Genomic DNA, 27,284 nt, shown 5'->3' with positions numbered 1-27,284 from the left:
TGAACAGAAAATTAAACATGGCTATACCGTTGACCAGATATTAATATTCAGGAAAGTTTTCTCTTGCAGGAGAAGCTGGGGACTAAGGTTATTTTGGAATACAAAAGTAGTTAAATTCAGCTAAATGCTTTCCTTCATTCTATAGCCAAAATTGCCTCTAGGATCACATACCCCTTTAGTGACAACAGGGGAAACAGAGGAATCCTTGCTAACTAGAAGAAAGGGAGGTCCACCACCCAACAGGGAAATAATGAATTCAGGATTTGCAGCTGTTGTTTTTACCAAATTTAAATGGCCCATTACCAGAAAAGGATACGGGGAAATATTCATTTTAAAAGAGCATGGGGAATTCATTACCATATTCTAGATTTGCTTGCTCCTGATTGGTGGTTGCCAGGAATGAGGGCTTCAAGAATTCAACTGCAGCCCACATCCTTGGTGGGATATTCACCAGTGAGGAAAGCTGTGGGACACCTTCCTGTTCCTACCTTGGGCAGAACTTTACCTCTCCTACCCATTAGCCCTTAATCCTGCATTCAGAGTCACAACCATTCTCTATTCCTATTGGTATGGATAGTAAACCTGAACCCTATCACTGTCTGTGATAGGGAGACAGGACCTAGTCCGTTATTAAATTTGCTTCTGTGTTGCAAAAGTGTACCATATTTCAGTTTTGTGCATAATTTCAGTGCTGCAATAATATCTGTACAAAATATGCCCTTTGTGGTATCCAAAGAAAGCTAACAATACACTGGCTATTTGTTTCATAGTAAAATGCATGAATTAAAGTTATACGTGAAGTTATGAATTCCCTTGCTCTAATAACATATTTAAGATCAGACAGTCTAGCCCAGGTAATAAACAATTCTGTCTTACAAAGTAATGTAAATTCATATATTAAGCTTTAAACAACGATATCAAACTAAGCCTTCAGGGTTATGCTGTTCCTGAACTCTAGGGACAAAGAATTAACACGTCTCCTGCACCCCAGAGAGACATAGCAGACTGAATTCCTGAATTCCCAGGAGGCATTCCTGACAAGTAAGACAAAAAAGTTTCTTTGGTAGAGTGAGACACAGAGAGAGAGAGAGAGAGAGAGAGAGAGAGACTCCATTTTTATCCTTCATCTCAGGAGACAAAGGAATCAAGTGATTTGAGCTCTGTGATGGGTCTGAGGCATTCTGGCCAGTAAAATGATAGTAAAGGCAATTGGGAGAGGGTTACAAGAATTTTTTTTTGACTTCTAGGTGCTTATTTTCACTTTTAGTTTCTTGTAGCCATTTCTACTTTTATCTCTCATGGTATCAATTAATCCACGCTCTTATGCTAATAAACTTATTTTCACTATAAAACATATGCGTGACATGTGTTAAGGAAACAGTATATTTACCACCAGTTAACTTAATAAACTTTGATGTACTTATTCTTTAAGGCTGTGTTTACACGACAGTGTTAACTCCAAATAAGCTGTGTAATTTGTGCTATGCATGGCACCATGTGTCAAAATAGAGCGCTATTTTGAGGCATGTTGCATTCCTCCTGTGGTGAGGTGTACAGGAATGTCGAAATAGCATGCCTGTTATTTCAAAAAATAATTTGAAATCACAGGCGTGTTGCATAGACTGGGGGTAGCTACTCTGGGATACCGCAGTATCTTGAAATAGCTCCCGCCATATAGAAGTAGCCTAAGAGACTTTAATATTTTTTGTAGCACCAGTGTTATGCAGAGAAATAGCTGTGAGGAACTCAGGGACTAGAGCACACTAATTAAAGTTCCTATTTTTTGTAGCACCAGTGTTATGCAGAGAAATAGCTGTGAGGAACTCAGGGACTAGAGCACACTAATTTTTTTATCTGCCAAGCATGTTTTGGGCCAGAAGAGCCTTGAGGATTCTGCTGGTGAGGAAAGCATACAGGTGTGACAGGGAGCTGACAAAGAGCTATAGTGACCTTGCTGAGGCAGAGATGTCATACAGTGTCTCATTGGTCGAGGTATACCCAGCAGTTTGTTACACTATGTCTATACAGCCTCACTCTTTATACCTACTTGCTCCGGTGATCAAATAGATTGGTCTCGTAGTTCTGGTCTAAGAAAGAATGGAGGGGAGAAATTAATTCCTACTCTAAACAGGAAAGAAGGGCCTGATGAAAATCTGTGCATGCTAAGACCCAGATGTCTAATATTTCCAAAGCTGCATACCCAAGTGACCAGCTTGGTGACCTCTTGCCTGTTCCAGACTAACGCCCACAGTCGGGACCTTCAGGCCTTTAATGAATAGCACAGGAAATCAGATAAAGACACATCCTCCACACAGTTAGCTTGCAAGAACTACCTGTCCTTCACCAATAAAACCATGTTAAAATACTCACACAACTAACAACTTTCAGGAAAGCAACTTGAACTACTGAAGCTATTCAAAGTCTACAGTCACTACCAGAAAAGTCAACTAAGTCATATTTTTGTAACCTTCATGAGCCACGCGGGATGTGCTGGCTACTCCTTTGCTTACATGAAATGAAAATCTCACACAGATAGCTTCCTTCCTGACAGCGTGAGATTATTAAAGAGTAACTATGTACTGTTATCTCTTGGCTTGCTACTGTTGACCCCATTCAAAACATTTTTTTCAGAGAGAAGAGTATTTAACAATGAACATTCTTACCATTTTAGCTGTATGTTCTGAAAAGGTTGTCACGTTCTCTTAACTGACTAAAGACAGGGCATCTGTAGAGGATACACTGATGTCTACACTATACCAACAGGGTTCTGATAAATGTCAGGGAATCTGATTTAGGGCAGCATTGTGACTTGCCTTTATGTTACCATGCAGGGCAGTAATGTAACTCATGCAAGGCACATTTTACTACTCTACATGGGCTATCCATATTTCAGGTCACGGCATGTGGATGGCAGCCGGCTGGTCACCCACTTGCTTAGGTGCAGGATGAACGAATAGATTGATACTTGTCCTCCCACCATCACCCACTACATGGCAACCCATAGAGGTGATCTGGCACAGTGGGTAATAATCAATATACAGACAGCAGATGCTTCCTTCCGCTTCTGGAGCAAGACGGTCACCATGGAGGGAAATTCTGATTTAGTGTCACAATTCCTTTGCTGATCTGCTGCTGGGCCTGCATAATGATGCACTCCTCCTGACTGAGAGCATATGATAATGTTACAGTTTCACTCTCATTCATGAGCTGATTGTGGGCCTGAGATGGAAGATTTCTAAGAATCTTTCTCCTTGATCAAGCAATTCTAGTGGTATTATATGCAAAATTAAGAGCATTTATTCATTCTCTAGAACAGAGGTCAGCAAACTTTCTAACACAGAGTGCTGAAATTTGACCTTCTGACCTCTAAAATCACTAATATTCCTACTTACAAACAGCTTAATTAATGAATTAAGTAAGATGCAGAGCTTTACCATGTAGGTGGTGGTTGGTAGCATTAGCTGGTCTTTTGTTAATCCACAGGCAGCATGGCTTTGAGCAAGCTCCCAGCTGTATGGGGGTGGCGGGGCAAGGCTGAGCTCTTGCCTTGCATGCTCATGTGCCACTCCTGGCATCTGTGCTGGGGGTTCCTGACGCCTGCTCTAGAATAATTTTTAAATGAGTAAATTGTAAGTGAGGGATAGCTTCTCCTCTGCTGATTTTGTGGCTCTAGCCCTTCATTTTCATTGCTTTTACCCATTCTCTTAAGAAACAGAGATTAAAATAACCAGAAGGAAAATGAATGTGTGTCAACTTATTTGATTCTCTACATTTTTAAAAAAAAATACTTCACTTTGAACTGAACCAATTTTTTTCCTCAGATTGCCAGCAAGCCAAGTATTCAGTGTAGTTGTGGCTATGTGGCTATGCCATCCTCAGGACATTACAGCGGGCAAATGAATAAAGTAATACCTTTCGTTGAACCAACTCCTTTCCCAATGTGGCTGAAAAGCTTGTGTCTCTCAGCAAAAATAGTTGTTTCAATAAAAGATATTACCATGCCCCCCTTGGCTCTCCAGCAAGTAAAAAGATCACTCATCTTCCCAGCTTGAGTGACTATTCACAATAACATAATAAAGCTGGTAGATAATTGTTTGCAGAATTGGGGTGTAAACATTTTTGCATGACATCAGTGGCACAAATTTTGTTTTCAGATACTTCAAAAAGTTACACAACAATCAGTTCTTAAATAGCACAAATTACTGCTCTATTAGATATAAATAAAATCCTTATAAGGAATATAATATGTGAACCAAAACCCTAAATAATTGACTTACGTTGAAGTATATAGGAAAAAAATTGTTTAAATGCTCAGACATCTTGGCTTCTTTAACAAGTTGCACAGTATTAAAAATGGATTAGAATGTATTGGGGAATTCCTTATAGTAAAGCCTGAAATGTGAGATTAGGTCATTCCTCAGTCTCAGCTCTCTGATGGAGTCCTATACATTAAGATTTCCATCTTTTATTTCCTACATAACATCCTTAAAAAGAAACAGGAATATTCCAGGAATGAAAACATGTCTCTTGGACCTAGGAGAACTATAAAAACAGCACACTCATTGCAAAAGACCTTCTCCCCAAAGGCCAAATTGATTAATTTGACCCATAAAATTTAAGGTCAGTTACTGTGGTTCACCTAATCTGTTTACAAGAGGTGTCCTTCTGAGCAATGTGGATATTTCATACTGAAAATTTACGAGACCAGAAACTAAGCGTAATTTCTCTGTTTAAAGGTTTCTTTCCAAATTCTAAACTCAAGTCACATTCACCAATCTGGAGTTGCAAGCAAACATGATCTGATTTATGGTCTGAGGGAATAACATGAGTAAATGCTTTGGTCTACTTTAACATGAAACTCTAATCAAAACTGAGCCAGCGTGATCCAAGCTAAGCCAAATCCTAAAAGCAGGTTTGCTCAAATCTCTGCAAAATGAGCGAACAAAAGTTTTCATAACTCTAGTGTCTAAACTGTGCCTGAATCCAACGACTGGTGCTTTCCACATTCCCAGGGCCTAATTTAGACCTGGTATACATCAGTACATTTACACTATCTTTAAGGAAGTTGCCCCTATTTTATTTCACAAATGAATTTGATTGAATATTTAAAGGGGCCTGAGGGTGGGTGTTGCTAGTTATTTTATTTCTTTGTGAGGTTGGACAAAATCTGTTAGAACTCATGCCTAGATAAAGATAGCATATAAATGGGGAATGTCACGATTTCTTTATTATACTCTTCAGACAGCTAAATTATACTTAACCCATTTTAAGAAGACCTACAGCACGCACAGCTGTGGAGTGTTGCTATGCAGATTCTGTTGCTACCGCTTGTAGAAAAAAAAAAAAATCAGCATTTTGTTTCCAGGAGAATTCTTCTTTAGCGTGCTATTTAAGTTTGCTGAAAGCATTCAAATGGCTGTGGTGATTAACTATATTAGCATATGCATTTCCAAAAATGGCAGAAGCAGAGCAAATCTTCATGTCCTCAGTGGAGCATCAGCTGTGCTAACAGAGCTGTGAAGTATTCACAAGCTGAAAGCTACATGAAAAACAACACTGTGGTGACAGTCCAACAAAAGCAAGGCATAGCAGAGTTCAGGCTCAAATTCCATCAGTAAACTATCTCATTATGCATGGGAGTTTGACACCGCAGTTGATTTCTGTCAAACAGTTGCCACAACCAGTCCAGGCAATACTGCCAAACCGTCACCTTCACGGTACTTTTATATACCGGAGGTGGCAGCTCACAATCAAGAGATTGAAATGGCAGTCAGCAGCAGGCATGCTCCAGTGCTACATGGTGTGCACTGAAGTACACAAGCTGCTCACTGCTCAGAAGTGCAGCTTACTACTATGTGATGATAACTAGATGCCTTGGTAATGTCTCCCCCTTTCTTTGTTCAACTAGATCTTCCATCAAATGTTTCTACAGCTTCCTCTACAAACATATATTAATTCTGGACACAGCAGCAACGAGAGGTGCTGTGGGCCCCAGGGCATGGTGGGAGGGAGGCCCAGGACTGTGCCCTGGAAAGAATGGGACCAAGAGTCGAAGGCAAAGGGCCTAGGGCATTTGGCCTTCAGCACCGTCCAGACCTTGGTACTGACCCCCCACTCCCCAACTGCCTGCTGCAGCAATTCAAAGGGGCCTGGAGCTTCAGCCACTGTGGTGGTGGCAGGTGGAAGTTTGGGCCCCTTTAAATGCAGGGCCCAGGTGGGCCTGTGTGGACATACTCTCTTTTTTCCATCCTGAGACCATATGACGGGTCTCTCCCATTCCAATCTCCTATGCCATGTCAGCTGGTAAGGAGTAGGATGGGATGATGTCAGGGAAGTCACACTGAAGCTTAGTTGTTATGTGTGGGCTTTCTGCTGTTAAGTTTATATCACAAAATATTGTATCTAATTATTAGTTACTCCTCCCACAGCCGTACAAACGCCATTGAAAGAAAAAGAGGGAGAAAGGACTATATTTCCAAAGCCCTAAACTTTGACTGAATCTTCACTGAAAGAGCATTGCTTTGTGGTGATACAGCAATCCAGCTGAAAGTCTAGGATCTGTGTTCTGCACTGTTGGAAATGCATGTTGAAAAGATAAATTGTGTGTAAATATACACATTTTCAATTGGCACAAATATTAAACAGCTTTTTTTTTTTACTCGGGTTATCGAAAGATTTAACTGTCCACCCTGCAGTACACGTGGTAGTCAAGTGGAACAAATTTGCTGCTACTAATATGGAAAACATGTGTAATACAGTGGGCCAACTCACCAGCAAGTGCTTCAAAAACACTCTCACCAAAATCAGGATTTTACTCCATTCTCTTCGAAGTAGAATTTTATTTCCTCAAATTAAAATAGTTGGACATAAATTCAACTCTGTCCAGCACCAAACCAAATGCTCACAACTCCTTTTGTTAAACTTTTGAATACCTTATTTTATTTCATCTGTAACCCATTTCACAACCGAGATGCACAATTTGCATGCATGATTTATATGTGTTATATTAGGCTTTCCCACTGTTTATATACCCACAAGGGTCTGCCTGACAATATTCTACGAGATTCAAAGAAAATACAGGTCTCTGAAAGTCTGAAAGGTTCCATTAGATTCTACAAAGGTCCAAAACATTCTAGGAGATTAGTGAAATATGAATCCACAAATGGGAGACCCACAACATTTTATTTCAAAAATTCTTTTTTTCTCTTTTACCACGAACAACAAAAACAGCTGCCTGGACCCAGTGTCCCCACAAGCCCGACACTGCCTGACACTAAATGTGGACCCAAGTTCAAAATGTAAATCAAATCCTTTCATCTAGCCCAGGGTCTCTATTGAAACCTAAAGAGAATCTCATTTCAAAAAGGAGGTAGAAAACATGGAGAAGGTCCAAAAAAGAGCAACAAAAATGATTAAAGGGCGAGAAAAACATGACCTATGAGGGATGATTGAAAGAATTAGGTTTCTGTAGTTTGGAAAAGAGAAGATTGAGAGTGAACATGATAACAACTTTCAAGTACCTAAAAGTTTGCTATAAGTTGGCCATTAGGAAAAAAAATTCCTAACTGTTGGTTGGTTGAGCACTGGAAGAAGTTGACTGGGTAAGTTATAGAATCTCTATCATTGCAGATATTTAGGAGCAGGTTAGATTAAGATCTGTCAGGGATGATCCAAATTGTGCTTGGTCCTGATGTGTGTGGTGGGGACTAGACTTGATGACCTCTCGAGGTCCCTTCCAGTTCTAGCATTTTGTAATTCTAAGGGGAGGCAGGTTGAGCCTGCCATAATAAAAAGGTGAACCCCACCCCCTTAAAGAGCCAGATATTCATGTAATAACATATAGGATAATATATATAAAACTGTTGGAGCGCTTCCACACACGCAGCATGAGGTCAATACTGCACATTTGATGGCAGGACAGAGTTACCAACCTGGAAGTCCTGGACAGAGCAGGAACCATGAACATCAAAACCATGATTCTGAAAGGCCAGCTTCGCTGGACAGGGCACATCATACGAATGGAGGAATCAAGAATCCCTAAGCAACTCCTCTACAGTAAACTCTTCCAGGGCAAAAGGAATCAAGGTAGGCCTCGCAAGAGATATAAAGACTGCATGAAGGCCAACATTGCTCATGCTGGTTTAAAACCAGATCAGCAAGAGCGGTATGCAAAAGACCCAACAGGCTGGCATGCTCTCGTACGACACGTGTACAACAACTTTGAAGAGCAGGGACACGTACGCCTCATTGATGCTCGTGAGAGGAAGAAAGCAACAGCAGCAGCCATACAAACAGAGCCAGGACAATTCCCTTGCCCCCACTGTGAACACCCATGCCATTCAAAGCTTGGTCTCCTCAGCCACATGCGAGTCCACAACCGATGAGTCTGTGCAAGCTCAAAACGTCATCGTTGGATATGACAGACTACCTACAACTACAACACTAGACCCTTCCTTTTGGAATGGGCATAGTAATGAGTGAGGTCGGAAGATGCTAATGAGGTGCTGCAACAAATATGCAGCACCTCAGTAGCATAATGACAGCCATGGCGATTTGAAAGTGCCGTTTTCAAATTGCACGCCACCGACGTAGACGGGGGAGCCTTTCAAAAGGACTCCCCAGTCTTCGAAAGCCCCTTATTCCTAAAACCAAATAGGAAGAAGTGGCTTTTGAAGACCGAGGGGGTCCTTTAGAAAGGTCCCTGTCTATAAAGGCAGTGTGCAGTTTGAAAGTGCCACTTTCGAATCACAGCAGCTGCCATTATGCTAAAAAGGAACTGCATATTCATGGCAGCAACTCATTAGCATAATCTGACCTCACTCATTACCACGCCCCTTCTGAAAGGAAGGAGCTAGTGTAGACGTGAATATAAAGTAATAAACTTCTGTATACCCATATTGCATGTATGTTTGTGTAGATGTGTGTATGTATTACTCTTATACATTTTATAGGTCATGGGAATTTTTCGTTCTCTAATTTTATTTGTCATTTTATTCATTTTGCACATGACTGGGCCTCCTGCTGTGCACACTTTCCATTATTATGTTTTGTTTGTCCTCACAAAATTTTGAAGCACTGTAACAAGGATTAACTTCCCAAAAATTATACTTTAAAAAGTCAACTCCACTTTCTGATTATGACTAATAGCTTTCTCACTAAAATGACCTTTTTGTTGCTGTTTCTAATATACTTCAAACACTCAAGTGGAAATGTTTAAATTTTGATTTGGAGACTAAAATGAAGTTTCATCAAAGTGCAACATTTACTGGCTGAATTACAGATCCCTGAAGACAAAAGATTATATGATTTGCCAGTATAATCTTAAACAGGTGACTTTATTACACAAATGTTCAGATCACACTGCTTAGAAGAAAAAAATTAAAAATATAAGCAATAGCTTTTCTTTACATGTACTGCCTGTGAGCTGCCAAGAAGCACCAAATAACCAAACAAGTCTGTTCTCTTAAGAGCACAGATATACTTAATGATACCATCAATAATGTTGATGACAAATAGAAAAAAAAATCTTTTGTACTCCAATCTAGCAAACCCTCGCACACGTGAAGTCATATCCTGGTAAATTTTCCCATTGAAATTAACCAGTTTTAATCAGGACTGTTGTAGTGAGTAAGATCAGCTGAACTGACGCCTGCTTATAATCAGATAAAGAAAAAAGATCACTCTTGACAAAGTATAACTTTTAAACAAAAGCAATAATATTAGTTTTCAAATGTTAAGAGAATGGAAGGCAGTGATTCAGAAATATGTATGTATGTGGAGAACTGAATGATTCAATATCTTTAAAAGTTACATGGAGCCTTGCCCACTAGGTCAAATGTAACTTGGGTTGAACACTGAAACTTATTTCCATTTGAAACAGGCTTGTGGACTTTAAGAGAATGATTCTGTATATGAAATCACTTCCTAAAAGACATAAAAATCAGCCAAGCTGGCATCAATTGTCATGCATTGGCAATCTCAGCACGTCCCAAAGCTTGAACAGGCAGGTAAACTGAACTACCTTCTTGATACTAACCATAGATACCCTTCTCCCCCAGCATACACCAAGTAAAGTCTTAAGGTACATAGGCAGGAGGCTTTTTGCCACTTTTCTTTTACAGAAACAAGAGGCTTCAGTCTCTAGGTCATCAATTCAGGATCTTTAAAGAGTATTCAATTAATATTTTAAACATCAGCACAAAGCTAAAATGCTTAATAATTGTTACCAGTTATTTTTGCAGTCACTTTAACTAGAATAACCCTGATCTTTCATTCGCAACTAAAGCAATTTCCCATTCAACTGGAGCCTTTGGGACTTCTGCCTGCTCAGGGACTGCAGGGTTAGGTACAGTGTGCAGAACTGATTTAAAGTAATCTCTTTCCAACACAGACTACAGTTCATTACAAATAATGATTAATTCCTGTTCCCAATTCTGACATTGAAGAGTGGTAACTGCAAATCTCAAGCACCTACTGCTTTCTTGGATCTAGAATTCAGGATGTGACTGAGAGTCTTCTGAGAACAATCAGACCTTTGGATCTCTACCCCTTCCTACTTCTCCCTGTAGGAACTAATGATACTGCCAAGAATGACCTTGAGCAGGTCACTGCAGATTATGTAGCACTGGGAAGAAGGATTGAGGAGTTTGAGGCACAAGTGGTGTTCTTGACCATCCTCCCTATTGAAGGTAAAGGTACAGGTAGGGACTGTCGAATTGTGGAATTAAACGCATGGTTGTACAGGTGGTGTCAGAGAGAGGACTTTTGTTTCTTCAACCATGGGATGCTGTTCTGGGCACACAGATTGCTAGCAAGAGATGGAATCCACCTAATAAAGAGAGGGAAGAGCATCTTCACAGCCAGGCTTGCAAAAGTATGGAGGAGGGCTTTAAACCAGGTTCATTTGAGGATGGTGACCTACGCCCTGAAGTAAGTGGGGTGCCAGGAAGAAACACTTGGCTACGTCTACACTAGCCCAAAACACATTCAGCATCTCATTAGCATGTCGCCAGCCGCAGCACTTTGAAATTGATCTGGCTCGCTGCTGCACAGCTCGTCCAGACAGGGCTCCTTTTCAGAAGGACCCTGGCAACTTTGAAATCCCCTTATTCCTATCTGCTGCTAGGAATAAGGGGATTTTGAAGTTGCTAGGGTCCTTCTGAAAAGGAGCCCCATCTAGACGAGCTGTGCAGCAGCAAGCCGCATCAATTTCGAAGTGCCATGGTTTCTGGCATTCCAATGAGGCGCTGAATATGTATTTCAGTGCTTCATTAATAAACTTCGAAATGGCCATTTGCATGACCATTTCAAAGTTTTGGGCTAGTGTACATGCGGCCAAGGAGGAAGATGCAACTCTCATGATGTTGTGGTTGGTGTCTGCTACAGATCTGATGGATGATGTGAATGAGGTTTTCTTCAGATAACTAAGAGAAGCATCCAGTCCCTGGCTATCATGGGGGATTTTAATCACCCTGACATCTGTTGACAGACCAATACAGCAGTACACAGACAATCCAGGAAGTTTCTACAGCATGTTGGAGATACAAGTGCAAGTGCTGAAGGAACCAACCAGGGACCATGCACAGCTTCATTTGCTTCCCTCAAAAGGGAGGAATTAGTGGGGGAAGTAGTTATGGGTGGCAACCTGGGAAGCAGCTTTCCTCACATGGTCGATTTCAGGATCCTGATGAAAGGAAGAAAGGAGAGCACACACCCAAGACCTCAGAAAAGCAGACTTTGACTCCCTTAGGGAACTGATGGGCAGGATCCCATTGGATGCTAACATGAAGGGGAAAGGAGTCCAGGAACGCTGGCAGTATTTTAAAGAATCCTTATTGAAGTCACAAGAACAAACTGTCCTGATGCTCACTAAGAAAAGCAAATATGGTAAGCCACCAGCTTGGCTTAGCAGTGAAAATCCTTGGCAAGCTTAAACACAAAAAGGAAGCTTACAAGAAGTGTAAATTTGGACAGATGGCCAGGGAGGAGTATAACTATATTGCTCAAGAATGCATCGGTGTAATCAGGACAATTGGAATTGCAGCTAGCAAGGGATGTGAAGGGTAACAAGAAAGGCATGTTTGTAATAACAGGGTGTTCAGAGAGGGTGTGGAGCCCTGACTGAATGAGGGAGGTAACTTAGTAACAGTTAATGTGGGAAAAGGTAAAAATGCTCATATTTTTTCCCTCTGCCTTCACAGACAAGGACAACTCCCAGACAACTGCACTAAGCAAACAGGTTAAGAAATATTTAGAAAACCTGAAACACACAAAATCATGTAGCCGGATTTAAAGCATCTGCGGCTACGTCTACACTAGCCCCAAACTTCGAAATGGCCATGCAGGAGAGTGGAGAAGCCCACTGGCTGTACACACAAGCAGCACAGAAAGATGCAGGGCAGATGTTGAATGGGCTGGCCCCATGGGGAGGGGCATTGCTCTGTAATTCACATACCCCAGCCGTGATATCACTTCTGCACACTTCCACCCAGTATCCACTGCCCAGAGCTTCAGTTGAGAGTCATGACAGTTGAGTGTGGCAGTTACTCAAATACCAGGTTAAAAAAAGTTTACTGTAGATATGTTAGAATGTAGGGATAGGGTCCAGAGTGCAACAGACAAATTGGAGGATTGGGCCAAAAGAAATCTGATAAGGTTCAACAAGGACAGGGATAGATTCCTGCATTTGGGACAGAAGAAACCCAAGCACTGTTACAGGCAGGGGACCAGCTGGCTAAGCAGCAGTTCAGCAGAAAAGGACCTGGGGATTACAGTTGGATGAGAAGCTGGGTGTGAGTCAACAGTGTGCCCTTGTAGCCAAGAAGGCTAATGGCATAATGGGATACTTTAAAAGAAGGATTTCTAGCAGATTTAGAGAAGTGTTTATTCCCCTTTATTAGGCACTGGGGAGGCCACATCTGGAGAACTGTGTCCAATTGTGGGTCCCCCACTACAGAAGGGACATGTACACATTGGAGAGGGTCCAGCAGAGGGCAATGAAAATGATTAGGGGTCTGGAGCACATGACCAACAAGGAGAGGCTCAGAGTTTTAGGCTTGTTTAGTCTGCAGAAGAGAAGAGAGGGAGGTTTGACAGCAGCCTTTAATTGCCTTAAGAGAGATTCCAAACAGGATGGAGAGAGGTTGTGCTCAGCAGTGACAGATGGTAGAATGAGAAGCAGTCGTCTCAAGATGCACTGGGGAACATCTAGGTTGGATATTAGGAGAAACTATTTCATCACGAGAATGGTAAAGCTCTGGAATGGGTTATCTAGGTAGAATTCACATCCCTAGAGATTTTTGGCCATGTCTACACTAGCCAAAAACTTTGAAATGGCCATTCAAATGGCCATTTTGAAGTTTACTAATGAAGTGCTGAAATACATATTCAGCACCTCATTAGCATGTGGGCGGGCGCAGCTCGTCCAGACAGGGCTCCTTTTCAAAAGGACCCCGGCTACTTCAAAGTCCCCTTATTCCCATCTGCTCATAGGAATAAGGGGACTTCGAAGTAGCTGGGGTCCTTTCAAAAAGGAGCCCCATCTGGACGAGCCACGCAGAGGCGAGCCGCATCAATTTTGAGGTGCCGCAGCCACCCGCATGCTAATGAGGAGCTGAATATGTATTTCAGAGCTTCATTAGTAAACTTCTAAATGGCCATTTGCATGGCCATTTCAAAGTTTTTGGTTAGTGTAGACATAGCCTTTAAGTCCCAGCTCCGCAAAGTCTAGGATGATAGTTAGGGTTGGTCCTGCTTTGGATAGGGGTGCTGGACTCAATGACCTCCTGAGGTCTCTTGCAGCCCTATGATTCTATGATTCTAAGCTGAGGACTCTTTCATTAGAACTCAAATTCAAAACAGAAAGCTGCCTTTTTTACCTAATGACTCCAAGAATTAATAGCATATTTTGTAAGAGAAAGACACCTGACAACTCTTGCCATATATCCTGTAAATCAGTCAACCTTAAAAAACAGTTTTTTTAAATGAACTGATGAGGCTACATCAGTATTTAAAGTATTACCCTGAGTTCAAAATGTGATAGTTACTGCATTCCAATTTGAGACTCCCGTACAGATTAAAGCAACTCTATTTAACTGTGATCACTGTATCTACTGTTCTACCTATTGTAGAATACCAAGTGCTTCATAACCTGCTGCTTGTTTCTGAGTTCCCATTTGTAGCAAAGTATCTGATAATTAGCATTTGGGCTTTGTTGATTGGACATCAAAGTCATCTGGCATAATTTCCATTTCATGAGTGGACGACCCTTAAAATCATTTTATTTGATCTTATTATAAATTATAAAATTAATTTTCTGCAAATATTATGCAATCTTCCATTACAATTTGCCATTTTTGTGAAATGTTCCTGTTACTAGTCTTGTGTGGTAGAAATTCACAGAAAGCAGTCACAAATCTTATGAGAATTTAGTCATAGCAAGCTCATGCACGTACAAATTGACCTTCTCTGGGCTGGCACTCTCTCGTCTGGCAATATCTGTAATGCAGAATGATTTTAGTCACCTGGACGACCACTTATCATGGGTGTGGCCAAGTTTCCCACAGTCCTATACAATTTGTATACAGCCACCAGTTCTGTCTATCAGTGTTCTGTGTTGTTATTTAGCTCTAATTTACCCTTACATGTCTTCTAAGAGCCCAGCAAACGTGGAAGGGTTGGCAATGCTGCTAGACAATACTGACTTTCCATGGTTGAGCAAATCCTCTCTTTCCGTACCAGTCTGAGGGTGCCAGAATAGAGAGGTTCAACTTGTGTTACTTAGAGTGCTAATGGGAAAGTTCCACCCACCCACTGGCACATACTATAAACAGTAATATCTCTAAGTTAAAGATAATCTCCTCTCACCAAGTAGATTCACTTTGGTTCATTCAAATTTGTATTTTAAAGTAAAATGTAGGTGGTGAACACATAAACAATGTAAAGGCATTAATGTCCTTCATGTATTACCCTCTTTAATGCTATTATGTTGACTAAGTTCCATCAGTGATATACAACATCCCTGTCTGTTGCCTTCAAGAGGTCAATGCTACACCATTTAAATTAATTTTCTTCCCTAAATGTTTATCTTTGCATCTGACCACAGTGATGTGTCCAATTAGCCATTAATGGAAAAATCCATCAGTTTTGTGTGGTGAGTCTTACAAGGGCAGGTAAGTTACTTGTTTATACTTTTGCCTCTGTGGACCCACTGCTGTGATTGTGAACACCTGTCACACCCTATGAAGAATAGGACATGTCTTACCCTTTTGAGGGCAGGTTCCTTTTTTTTTCTTTTATTTGCAGAATTGCATTTTTATTGCATTCACAGGTTTTAAAGTGACTTTAAACATTATTTGTATGGTATGCATTCTCTGCTTTTAAATCTATGTTTGTTTTATTGTAATCTACTTTTTAAGTGCTACCTAGGTATCACAATGTGTGCATTTACAGCCACTGGATTATAAATTGCAAACCCCAGCACTGCTGAAAACTGGTGACATGCCTGGAGAGTTATTAGCAGAGCTCCAGCAGTCTGCACTAGAACACTAATCCCATATCTGTAGGTCTGGAACTAGCCTCACTTGCACAGCATGCTGCTTTATGAGACAAATCCTGAGGGATGTTGAGCATCTTGCTGATTGTAAAAGCTCCCATTCAGTGGTTATCTCAAGGGTTAGTAGTTCCTTGCCATCCATCAATATCCATCCTGTTGTGTCAATGTACAATAATATCTAGAATAAGATAACTATTCAGTCCAAGACTAAAATATGGAAGATCAAAGCAACACTTAAAACCACCATCAAAACTATAAATTAAAATCTGAAATAAAAATGAGTTTCAAAATCTCATTTTAAAGAGGAATTAGTTCATGGGTTTCCTGGGTTAAAAAAAGGCAGAATATATATATATATATATATTTTAATCATCAATAGGAATCGCAAGTACTCAGTGGTTCTCAGAATTTTGTCCTATAGAAATGAATTATTATTATATGGTTAGTCTAAATGACAGACTACTGGATGTGGCATGATAGATTAAATATTCAGAACTGCTGGGTTTAGAGTTTGTAGTCAGGATTAATAGAACAATGTTTATCAAATTATTCCTTCATGTCTTGATGGTAAATGTGTAATGGTATTGACAACATCCCATAAAAATAAACTTTAGGGAACTGATACTTTCCTGCCCATCTTCAGAGAACAGGAAAATACTACGAAAATACTTTGTGGCACGTACACTCCCCATTCTACCGTCTCTTTGGTCAGAAGAATTTATCTTCACTGGACCTGAAAACTGCAAGAGTAAGCCCTGCATTTCTGAGAAGCTTTGAGATGTGTTTATTAATGTATTGTTATTTTTCCTTATGGCTGAAACTACAGCTTCCAAAACAAACACAAGCTATATGGAGAAGAGATTTTTGCTATTTTTAATATTTCTCAGAAGCAGACAAGCTCACATAACCCATACGGTTGAAAAAGTAGCAGCTTCTAGCAGCACCACTTACCAATAATTATGGGAAAACAACGGTAAACTGTGCTGGCTATGTAATAGTCACATATCAGACAGACTTAATGCTTCTTATAAGTGGCTGGTTCTGACAGAAGGTGAGTGGATTGACTTTCACAGGTAAATACCAGCAAGCAAAAACTAATTTATCAAGCACTGTACTATACAGACAGTAGAGTCCCAGGTCTCTAGTGAAAAATGTCTCAGCTTAGGAAGAAGAGCACTAAGCTCAATGGCGGTGCCAAGGCTAATCTTCTATTTTTCTTTTCCTTTATGCATTCACAATTGCAGATCTTCTCAAGGTTCTGCTTTCTTAAAAAGATTGATCCCTAACACAATGATAGTATTGGAAAACACAGCCATTATTTCCTTCTGTCTTCAAAAGGTATTGCACTCCATAGTAAACATTCTGTAAAAAAGGTCAACAAAAATAAACTGAATAATAGTTCCTGGGCTTGTAACATTTGAACAAGTTGGAATCTGCTTCTGTAGTTTCCCTCCCAGCACAGAAGAAAGAAAACCATTGATGGAATAGAAATCAAACATTCATTTAAATTCAGCTACTGTTTTGCTATAATATGGGGACTGGCTTCCCCCAAACTAGCTTTTGTGCTGCACATTGCTTGAGAAAGGAAAGCAAAAGTGATGTGTTTCACAATTTCCTTTTATTACAAGTATGATACATTCACAGGAGCTACGTCTACACTACAGTTTTCTCAACAAAATCTGAGTACTGTTGACAGAAATAGCACTTTTGTTGACAGCCTTCTTCTTCTCCTCTATGAGGCAGAACACCTTTCACGACAGAATCTCTCGACAAAAAAGCCATGTGGATGCTTCAGGGAGGGCTTCTGTCCACAGACATGGCTTCCAAGTCAATGGGCAGTCCTGTCTGCGGTGCTTCTGGTTGGCCGTTCTGTCAATAGAATGGCCGAGCAGTCCAGCCACTTTCTGTCAATGGAGTGGATTGACAGAGCGATCCACTTTCATGTGTGGCTGCAATCTGTCAACAGATGTTTTGTCAGAAGATCATTTCTGAAAGTAACTTCTATCAACAGATCACTGTAGTGTAAACATAGCGTATATGAAATACAAATTCTCAATATAAGCCAAAGCCCCTGTCTGCTTGTGTATCCCAGTAAAATAGCAACTGGTCGTACACAGAGGAAGGAAACACTGCAAGGTGATCTCGCTGTCCAGCTACCGAAAGGATGGCAGGCAACACATGATATGGATTTCATCAGGCTGCAGCTTTACTATTAGATGTCTGGGACCAGCCAGCAGATAACAGTGTGCAGTGCAGGTAACCCTGTGTTTGTTCAATAATTACCTGAGGGGCTTGTGCCAACTCTCTGTCTTTTTCCACCCAAGTGCCTCTAGCAAATCTGTTGCTGGGAGCTTACCTCAGTAGGGAGGCTTTTACCAGCGTCCCCTCTTTCTCCATCCAGTTTGCTCCAGCAAATCTACTGCTGGGAGTTCATCATCCATCCCTCTTTGTACGAAGGGTAAGGTGAGTTATATGAAAGGGGACTTGGCTCCCTGCAGTTATTATCCTACACCATTCTATTCCTTTAACCAGCACCTGCTTTTTGAGCCCTTTACCAGGCCATTTATCTGGTCACTGGAAGCTGCCCCTGGACTGTCTGTGCTGGATATCCCTGCTCCACACTTACCAAATAAGTTGTGACATATGCCCTTCCACACCTTTTGTGCTCACCAGACTAGGGTTTCCCAGACATCTACTGTGGGGAAGGTGAAAAAAAAAATCCACCAATGCCACTATCACTCTGAGAGACAATATTACTAGCCAGACCCCCTAAAAAGCAGCAAATAGCACAATGGCCACAACAGGTCCAAACCTCACCTGATAATCACACCTCAAGGGGAGCGGGGGTAGATGCTGATGAGTTGCCTGTTGCATGAAGAAAGAGGTTTCCAAGGCCAGGGCTTGCACTTTTAAAGTCTTCCACCCTTATATGCCCAAGGGGTGAGTCAGTGCTGCCAAAGCTGGCTGCTCTCCAGCTATTTGCAGCAGTGTTTCACCTTGCTTCCCTCAATCACCACAAAGCACCACTACCTTCCTCCAGCAGGCCTAGATAATACCCCCTACCCCCACAACACCCACACACACGCTTTAGGTATGGTGTGGTCATTATTGTGTCTCTTGTAACTGTGCCTCCAAGATCAAGGTACCACAAGATATAAAACACCAAGAAGCTTTTCAAGCTGTATTTGAAGACAGTTAGATTCTGATTCTAGATGTTAAAACCAATGTGGCCCATTACAGAATAAGTTAATCCCACAATAATGACCGTTTTCCCTTAAATTTCCAAACCATTAATTTGACCAATCATGTAGTTTAAAAATATAAATAGATAGAATAGAATTTATGAACGTAGATCTTATATCTTTAAACAGTTGTTGGCCTTACTAAACTCAGAAGTGAAAAACAAGCATCTTTAGGTGAAAGACACAAACAGCTACTAAAGATGTCTTAACTTCTTTCAAAAATTATAGACGCTACTAATCGTAGCTTCTAAGCATAAAAGCAGTCACAGGCAGATGTACTCCAGCTGCTATCATGACACAGTAACATCCCTAAAAATCCAAATTTCAAAGTGCAATTATGACTCTGACATTGGCAACAACTTAAGTCTAAAGTCTCCTGATTAGCATATTGCCATGGAATGTTTTTGATCCTGAGGCATCTACTGTGTATATGTGAAAAGAAAACATGTTTCTGTTTTGCTCTATGTGCAAATGCTCGGGGTCTGAAGGTTTGATATACTGAAATGGAAGATCAGAGGGCAATAAAAGATGTGAAGAGCTGTGGGTGGACATGGAGTTAGAATTTTTTTATATATATTTGATTTTGCAGCCCCATATAGATTTTGTAGAATTATCTTATCAAATCTCTGCAAACAGAGTGTTCGCATTCAATACAGGCTGACCCACAGTATGTGGCTGTGCTATATAATGACTTAATGCTGCAAGAGAGCAAAGCTTCTTCCCATTTTAAACCCTAGCAATTTGACTCAACTACAATCTCAAGCACTTTAGGTTTTGATATTCTTTGCCAGCCTCTCCTACTGCATTTTCTCTTGATGCTACCCATCAGCTGTGAAATTCAGCTGCAAAACTAATCTTTTCAGTAAATTATATGTAATAGCCCCCTTTAAAAATAAAAACTGTATGACCTTTCCTGTATTTTAAGAACCTTCCATGGTCTAATACCATAGTGAAACATTCCCTTTTTCAAGATGAAAGTCCAAATACATTTCTGCTTTTTTTCATCTCTGTTCTCTGTGCCATAATCAGAGCCAGAGGCTTTGAAAGGATTCTCATAACATGATAAAGTTTTGGCATTGCAAGAATTTGTATAATTGTGAACAGGCTATGATATACAATAAAAATACACATATTTTTATTTGAACACAGATTCTCACAAGTAGAATCCATATGACCCAAACAGAAATATAAAGTCACATGCTGCATTCCTATTTCATTTTAAGATGAAGCAATTGTATTCAATATCTTTTAGAAGAAAATACATTAGGGATCTTGTACAGAGATAGAATTAACCTAAGTGAGACGTGGTAGGTGGGTTTTAAGTGTCTGCCCCTCCAATGTGTAACAGCAGTAAGAGATTCTCCTGAGCAGGTTACATGACTGGGCCCAAAGCAAGGGAAAACTCCATTCATCATGGTTAAAGCAAATACACACAAACACATTTGTTGTTAAGGGAAGTTCAGTCAAAAGCAGTTGTGCTTAAATGTTCTCTAATGAAGCAAGAAAGCACTAATTTAATTTCTGCATTTGTTCTTGGAACAATTATGCCACCCACAAAGGGATAACCCAGGGAACCACATTTTCTCATGAATTTGGAAACTTCTCTCTCAAACAGACTCACACCACATTTCTGTTAAGTATGCTGCAATCAGCTAAAGAAACTTTAACCAACATGACATCAACTGAATGAATGCACACAGCTTATCACAGCACTGGATAAGTATCTAGCAGGATTTATAATTATTATTATGCAGTGCCCTTTTTGTAAAAAAAAAAAAAAAAAAGGTGCCAGTACTCACTCGTCTCCCTGCCCCAGACCCCCATCCCATCCCATGACTGGGGCTGCCAAGGTGACAGTACTCAGTACCGGCACGTACTAGCACAATAATAATGATAATAATAATAATAATAATAATAATGGTGTTAGGCTTTTGTGTTGATTGGTTCTTCACGTTTTAAGATATGAACTCGCTTTCCAGGAGACAAGTACTGGACATGGTAAAGACATAGACAATGTAAAATTCACAGTATCAATATAAGGTTTCTTTAGATTTTCCAGGAGTCTCTTCTCTGTCTCTTCTCAATTACATTTTTCTGTCATATTCAGCATTGTTTATATATTAATTACACATTTTACTGGCTATGTCAGATAATAAACAACAGTCAAGTACATACTCCAGTATCAATGGTTTTTTCAAACATGTTTTAGAAGTGTGGTCTTAAAGAGGCTTCCTAATTCATCCTTCCTTACCTGACGATAAACAGAACTAGTGAGGAGGATTCTGCTATATGTAATGTAGGGTATATATCATAACTCTCTTAAAATAAATTGGCAGCAGTTAAAATGTTTTCACTAAAACTGCTCTGAAAGATTTATTTCATTTTTTATAATAGACATTTTCTTTAAAGAGCCTGTGAGATTTAGGGAGCATTTTTTCTTCATGACTCATCTGATGTGGATTTCTCTTTCAAGAAATTGTTCCCGGAGTAAAAAAGTGACATTCACAGTAGTGTCATGAATACAGACAAAATACTACAATGTTCGCTGGTAAATAAAACTGGACCTGGAATTAGCCCATGCGCAAACAGAAACGTGATGGAATGTCAGGTTGTGTAGAATTAGGAGGGTTTTTTTTATTTGTTCATTTTATTTATTAATTTTACTCTTACAGAATGTTACCTGCACCCTCCCTCAACACATATCACTGCAAAATGTGCCACTTTTCCCATTTTTAATTAAAAGTTTTTGTTATTCTGTCTACAAACCGTTCCTTCCATTCTTTTGCAGGTATACTGGAGTCTCAGGAACCATTTTCATGGCATCTGCACTGCAATACCACTGCAGCATATCCCCTGGTTGACAATCATCATGTAATGTGCTGCTAACTCACAACCACGTATAACCCTCTTCATATGCTCTTCCCTCCGGCTTCACCTCCTGGCTACAAAGGATTAACTTCACATCACATCTAGACCCAACAAACTTGCCCCAAATATAACTTTTGACCCAAACACCTACAATGACCATTACAATGGTGTGGAAAAATACACTGGCTCTACTCACTGGTCCATTATATCATGCCAGGGTGATATAAAATGCATGGTTATAGAGAAGGGAGATGAACTGTGGTAGCAATCCCAAGATTGACCATTGTTTTTTAAAACAGAGTTGGCATACTGGGGCAAATAATCTGCCAGTCATAACAATCTCCTGCCTGCACCAGAAATTATGGCACAGTGCTGGAGCAGATCCCTGTTACCACTTTGCAACAACAGCTCTGTGACACTGACAACCACCCACAGTCTCTCTTCTTTAATCTGTGGAGAAGGTTCACAGCAGACACTTCTTATCTGTTGCTAAATTATTAACATGATAATCACTGTTGGCAAACGTTATTTTTATACAGTGTAAAATATTTAGTTATGAAATACTTCACGGGTATTTACATTTTTCATTTCATTTCCACTAACTCCAAATACGCTGATAGGTAGGGTTTTGGTTTGATTTTTTAATTTGAATTCCACAACTCAAAATGTTGAAAGCACAGTCAGCGGAATAAGTAACAGAAATATCCACGGGGACTGAACAGCAAAGTCTGCTTCACAGCACAGTGAGTGAAAATTAACATTTCCTGAAATCACTGTATTGAAATTCTGATAGAAGGCAAGAGTGAAGCTTATGCCATTAAGGGCCTCCATTAGTTCAATCATTTGAAAGCTAAGGTCGATGACGTATAGTGGATCTATGTACACAATACCCACACAACATTTTCTTGGGTGTTACATGCTTAAATATAACAAAGTGCTCTGCTATTGACTTCTGCGTTCAGTAACCTGGTCTTTAAGATGAGAGAATTTTGGAGAGAGTGCCTCTCTGAACCTATTTCAATCACTGGATATTCAATATGTAAAATCATATTCTTGAGGGAAAGAAGTGAAGTTTTTCCAGGGTAATAATTATAATATTTGCTTGGCACCTAGTAAAGGGCCTGCTCTATCATCATGTTAACTTACCTCCACACCAATTAGCTAGTAAGGCCTAATGAAGCAAGTAAAACATGTTCATATACACCTGCAATCCAGGGAAATATTTTTTTCTGATTTTCGTCTGAACGTGGATGAACATCATACTAACAGATATTCAAAAAGAAACAGCAATGAGAAGGACTTTTTAAAAAAAGTTGGAAGCAAAATAAAAAACACAGCAATAAATTAATCAGACTATAAAATATCTATTTTATATAAATTGAGGATAGAGGACAAGGTTTGATTTTTAGGTCATAGTGTGTGAGTGTGTGATGCACACAGCTCTGACTTCACTGGAGTTTATCCATGCTCCTTAGTACCCATACAATATTTTGCAAGGGCAGGAGAATTATGAACTTTTAAGTTTGTGACAGCTAGAGTAAGAGATTGCCTAGAAGAGCTCCAGGTGAATGTGTCATTCCTCCTCCAGCTCATCATCCCCCAAGCATGTTTGTTATCCAAAAGAAGGCAAATCAGAAGATGATTTCATAACAAAAAGTTTCAAGCTGAACAAAACAAACTGAAAACTTGCAAAACAGAAACTTCAGCTGACCCCTCAGAAGACAAGTTTCCTATAAAGGGGGTCACATTTCAGTTTGTCCCATTAAAAACTTGAATTCCACAATTAAACATAACCATGGGCATCACTGAGCAGAGTGCCTGGATCTCAATGTCAAGCTATTAGTAAATAGCAGCTGACGTACATAGATACGAAAATGTCATCAAAACATATGATGCTTTTCAATTTAAAATAGCACAGCTGACCTATACCCAATATTTCTAACCCTTATGCCTACAGCCAGAGAGTATTACCACAGCTAAGCAGGCAGTCATTACAAAAGCTTACTGCAAAGAAAACCTCTAGCACTTGCAGTGATATAAAAACAAGACAAATAAAAAAATAAATAAATCCTTAATGCCAAGTTGTTTTTTAATCATAAGCAGGCAATCAAAAATATCCAGTTCACTCAAACCTACAATGATTATGGCATAAACAAGTGTTAAGCCAATGTACATAAGTGGTTTATTCTTACTCTTTTGAAGACACATTAGAGAAAATTAATCTTTGAAGCTGGCTGTTTTTGCCACTAATTCACAACACCTTCCCTCTTATGACGATTTACAGTAAAATCACGGTTGCTTTCCAGGTAACTGGTGGACTTCAGTTTTAGCAAATAAGTTGGGGGCTCTGCCCGCCCCCCCATATATTTAAGAATAGTAAAGAAAATAAGGAACTAATGGCTGCACTAAAAACAAGCTGGCATTCACAATCAATAGTATTAGCAAAGAAATACTTCTTTAAGCTTAAAGTGAACTCTTGATTTAATATTTAATGAAACGGAAAAAGATGCTTTATGTCCCACAAATCCCCTAGTTCTGTTCTTTAATAAATATTGGCAGCAACACACTAATATCAGAGTGGCATAAGACTTCAGCTATAAAATGATAGCATTTCCTTCCTTTCTTCACGTTCTTAAAAATATTTTCCATCACTGAGTTGAAGTATTACATTGTGCTTGTATATCCCGGCACTGTATTGCAGCACTGCATTAGTAACACATATCTAAGCTCCAGCATGTTTTCAGGGTATGCAGCCAGCTCAGCTGTAAACCCAAGGAAGATTTCCATCAACCACGAAACTAAACTCTACACAAATATTTAACAGCTCTGAGACCTCTGAAGGCTTAAAATAACATGTATTTCATGGTATGCTAGCAGCCAGCCACATAGCTGTAATCTGCAAGTATAGAGTACTTGGTAAACATACCCTTGCAAATAAGGGATTGATTCTCTTTTCAGTCTTAGAATTCTTAGAGCTAAATGCTGAATGAAAACCTAATACTTACAGAGACTTCCAATCATAAACCATGCAACAGTAGCTTATATATTTCATTAAGTTTGTCTGTAAGTTCCCATGCTTCACAATTCTTCATCCCCCTGAGCTGAAGAAACACAAGTTCATTTAAGACAAACTATAGGGTGAGTTCATTGTTTTTTCCTGGTAGCTAACACTAAGCCACAACCCATTCAAACAGAATCCTTTCTAAGACAATGGGTTCTTTTTAAACTGCACAACCGATGTGGTTTTTTTAGTTGTCAGTTTTAGGTGCATGCCAGCATGAAACGTTTTTGCATCTAAAATTTTAAATAATTACTCCTATTGATCAGAGGTGAGCAGAAGCAGAATTACATCATCATAGTTAACACTTACCAAAATACATGATGTTTCTCATTAATCATGCAGTCAGAATCCCGCCGCTGTGTATTCGGCATTAGCTCCCGCAAAGGGCTGACATGTAAAACAGACCTCTTTCATTCTACATTGTGTGGAAATTTCCCAGCATAGGAACAGGGAGTGAGCAGTATGCCTCCTCAGGATGAGTGCTTTGCAGGCAGTCTTATCCCTGATACAATCCCAGTCTGATTTAGCGTTTACTCTGGCTGCAGGCTGCACTGCCCATTCGTACTGTAATCTGACTCCTCCTTGTCATGTCCTTGCTGTGCCTGTGACATCAGTACTAAGAGTACTACAAACAGATTTTTTTTTCTTTTAACTAGCTCCCTTTGGGGTTTTCTAATATCCTGGTTAAACTACCCCTGGCTTGCAGAAAAATCGTATACTGCTTGATGGGGGTGGGGGTATGGGGTAATGAATGCACTCAGTGACTTATTACAGTCAATTATATAACAGGTGGGAAAAGACAAAGCCTATATAATGTCAACATATTTTCCTCACTCAGAGCACAAATCGGAGGTACGCTAAGTGCCCTTGATTCCCATGGACCTCAATGGGATTTGAGGGTGGCCAGCACTTTGCAGGATGAGCCCCTAAAAGGTTAAGTAGCTGTTTCAATTCAAGTCTTAATAAAACTTACTTTTGTTCTAAATATATTTTTACACTCCAGAAAGAATAATCAGAAATAGTTGTGCTCAAATTTTCAAAACTATGATTTCTGCCTGTGAATAAAGTGAGAGACAAACTCAATGCCTTAAAAGATTTATACAGGGCTTAGAACCTTTCACCTCTAGCTCTTTGGAGCCTCTCCATGCTGGTAAGTAAATCATTAGCAGCTGACGGCTAATTTGTTGTCTGTACGACAAATATCGTGCTCCCAAGCAAGGTCATAATGCACAGATCTCCAGATGATCATAGCCCCTCTTACAACTGGCATCTTTGCTGGCAGTGTCCAAAAAAATAGAGAGACACAGAGATCTAGATAATGAAATGCCTCGCTGCCCTAGAGGTTGTGCCTCAGGTTAGATTTGATGCACATTAGCAGCACTGGGGAGGCTGCACCGTATGTCTCTCTCTATGTACTGTGGATCACTAAAGGACATTAGGCTTGTGTTTTGCCAGTCTGGCATCTTTCACTAGTAATACACTTAGGATAAATAAAAATAAATCTGAAATACTAAAGGAAAGTACATTGAAGTGTTTATTTCACTATAATGGGATCTAATAGGATACACGTTTTCATTCTACAGAAAAAAGATTCACTGACAACTCCACATGACACCAAGTTAAGTTTTCATGCAGTTCAATCGCTTAGGGGGAAATAATTCATTCATCAAAGGATCTAAGCAAAGTTCATAAAGCAGCAGAATACCTATGGTTCTCTTCTAGAGGCTGACTATGTAGAGGTTGAACCTCTCTCATGCACCACCTTTGGGACCTGACCAGTGCTGAACAAGAGAATTTGCCAGCCCATTGGAGGTCAGTATTGTGTAGCACATTCCCAACACTTTCACTGCTTACTGGGCCCTTAGAAGACATTTAGGGGTAAATTACGGCTAAATAACAGCACAAAACACTGAGAGCGAGTACTGGTGGCTGCAAACAAATGTTATGGAATGGCAGGAAACTTGGCCACACACTTAAGTGGTTGTCCAACTAACTAAAATCATGCTGGATTACAAATGTTGCCAGATGAGAGAGTTCTGGATTACAGGGGTTCAACCTGTACGGCGCATGCAAGAGAACTTTACACCCTGTACAGGACTTGATGGGGTTCCATGCTGTCTCCACCCAGATCAAAAAAGTTGAATGCAGACTGAAGGAGGGGAAGACCATGGTATGAATTTCATGACAACAAAGCCCCACAACAGGGGCTATATGAGTTGGGCATGCCTAAATATGTATAAAACACTTTCGTCCTCTGGTGGAGCTGGAAAAAAAAATCCAGATTGACTGGGGCAAAATTGAGGAGATCCCTAAAACTTGGGCAAACTGAAAAGTCAACAAAAAACTATTGGAGTTCTGAAGAAGTGTCTTACAAAGTTGTCAGTCTTTAAGGTGCTACAGGGCTGCTTGCTTTGTTTTGCAAAGATACAGACTAATGCTCTGAGACTATCAAAATAAACCATTTCATCATGTTTCCAGACACTTTTTCACACAAAACAAAGGAAACAAAGGACAATGTTCACAAAGAGGGGGAGGGAGGAAATGAAAGCCTCCTTTACCC

At 40.0% G+C, this 27,284-nt stretch overlaps 1 protein-coding gene across 2 annotated transcripts in view; it reads right to left on the bottom strand.

Annotated features, from left to right (window-relative positions):
- Positions 1–27,284, bottom strand: part of ZNF385D (zinc finger protein 385D) — a 724,747-nt gene that overhangs the window by 236,928 nt on the left and 460,535 nt on the right. Inside the window, exon 1 of one of the 2 annotated variants that reach the window (XM_074984480.1) lies at positions 25,034–25,223. The exons of the other annotated variant lie outside the window; for it this stretch is intronic. Within the exon in view, the coding sequence (XP_074840581.1) occupies positions 25,034–25,055 (22 nt within the window). The 5' untranslated portion in view covers positions 25,056–25,223. Of the gene's footprint in view, positions 1–25,033; positions 25,224–27,284 lie in introns of those variants that run through there. 2 annotated transcript variants of the gene reach the window in all.

Source organism: Carettochelys insculpta, chromosome 2, assembly GCF_033958435.1.
Source record: "Carettochelys insculpta isolate YL-2023 chromosome 2, ASM3395843v1, whole genome shotgun sequence".
Lineage (NCBI taxonomy): Eukaryota > Metazoa > Chordata > Testudines > Carettochelyidae > Carettochelys > Carettochelys insculpta.
The sequence above is the reverse complement of the archived record's forward strand: the minus strand, read 5'-3'. Positions and strand labels throughout refer to the sequence as shown.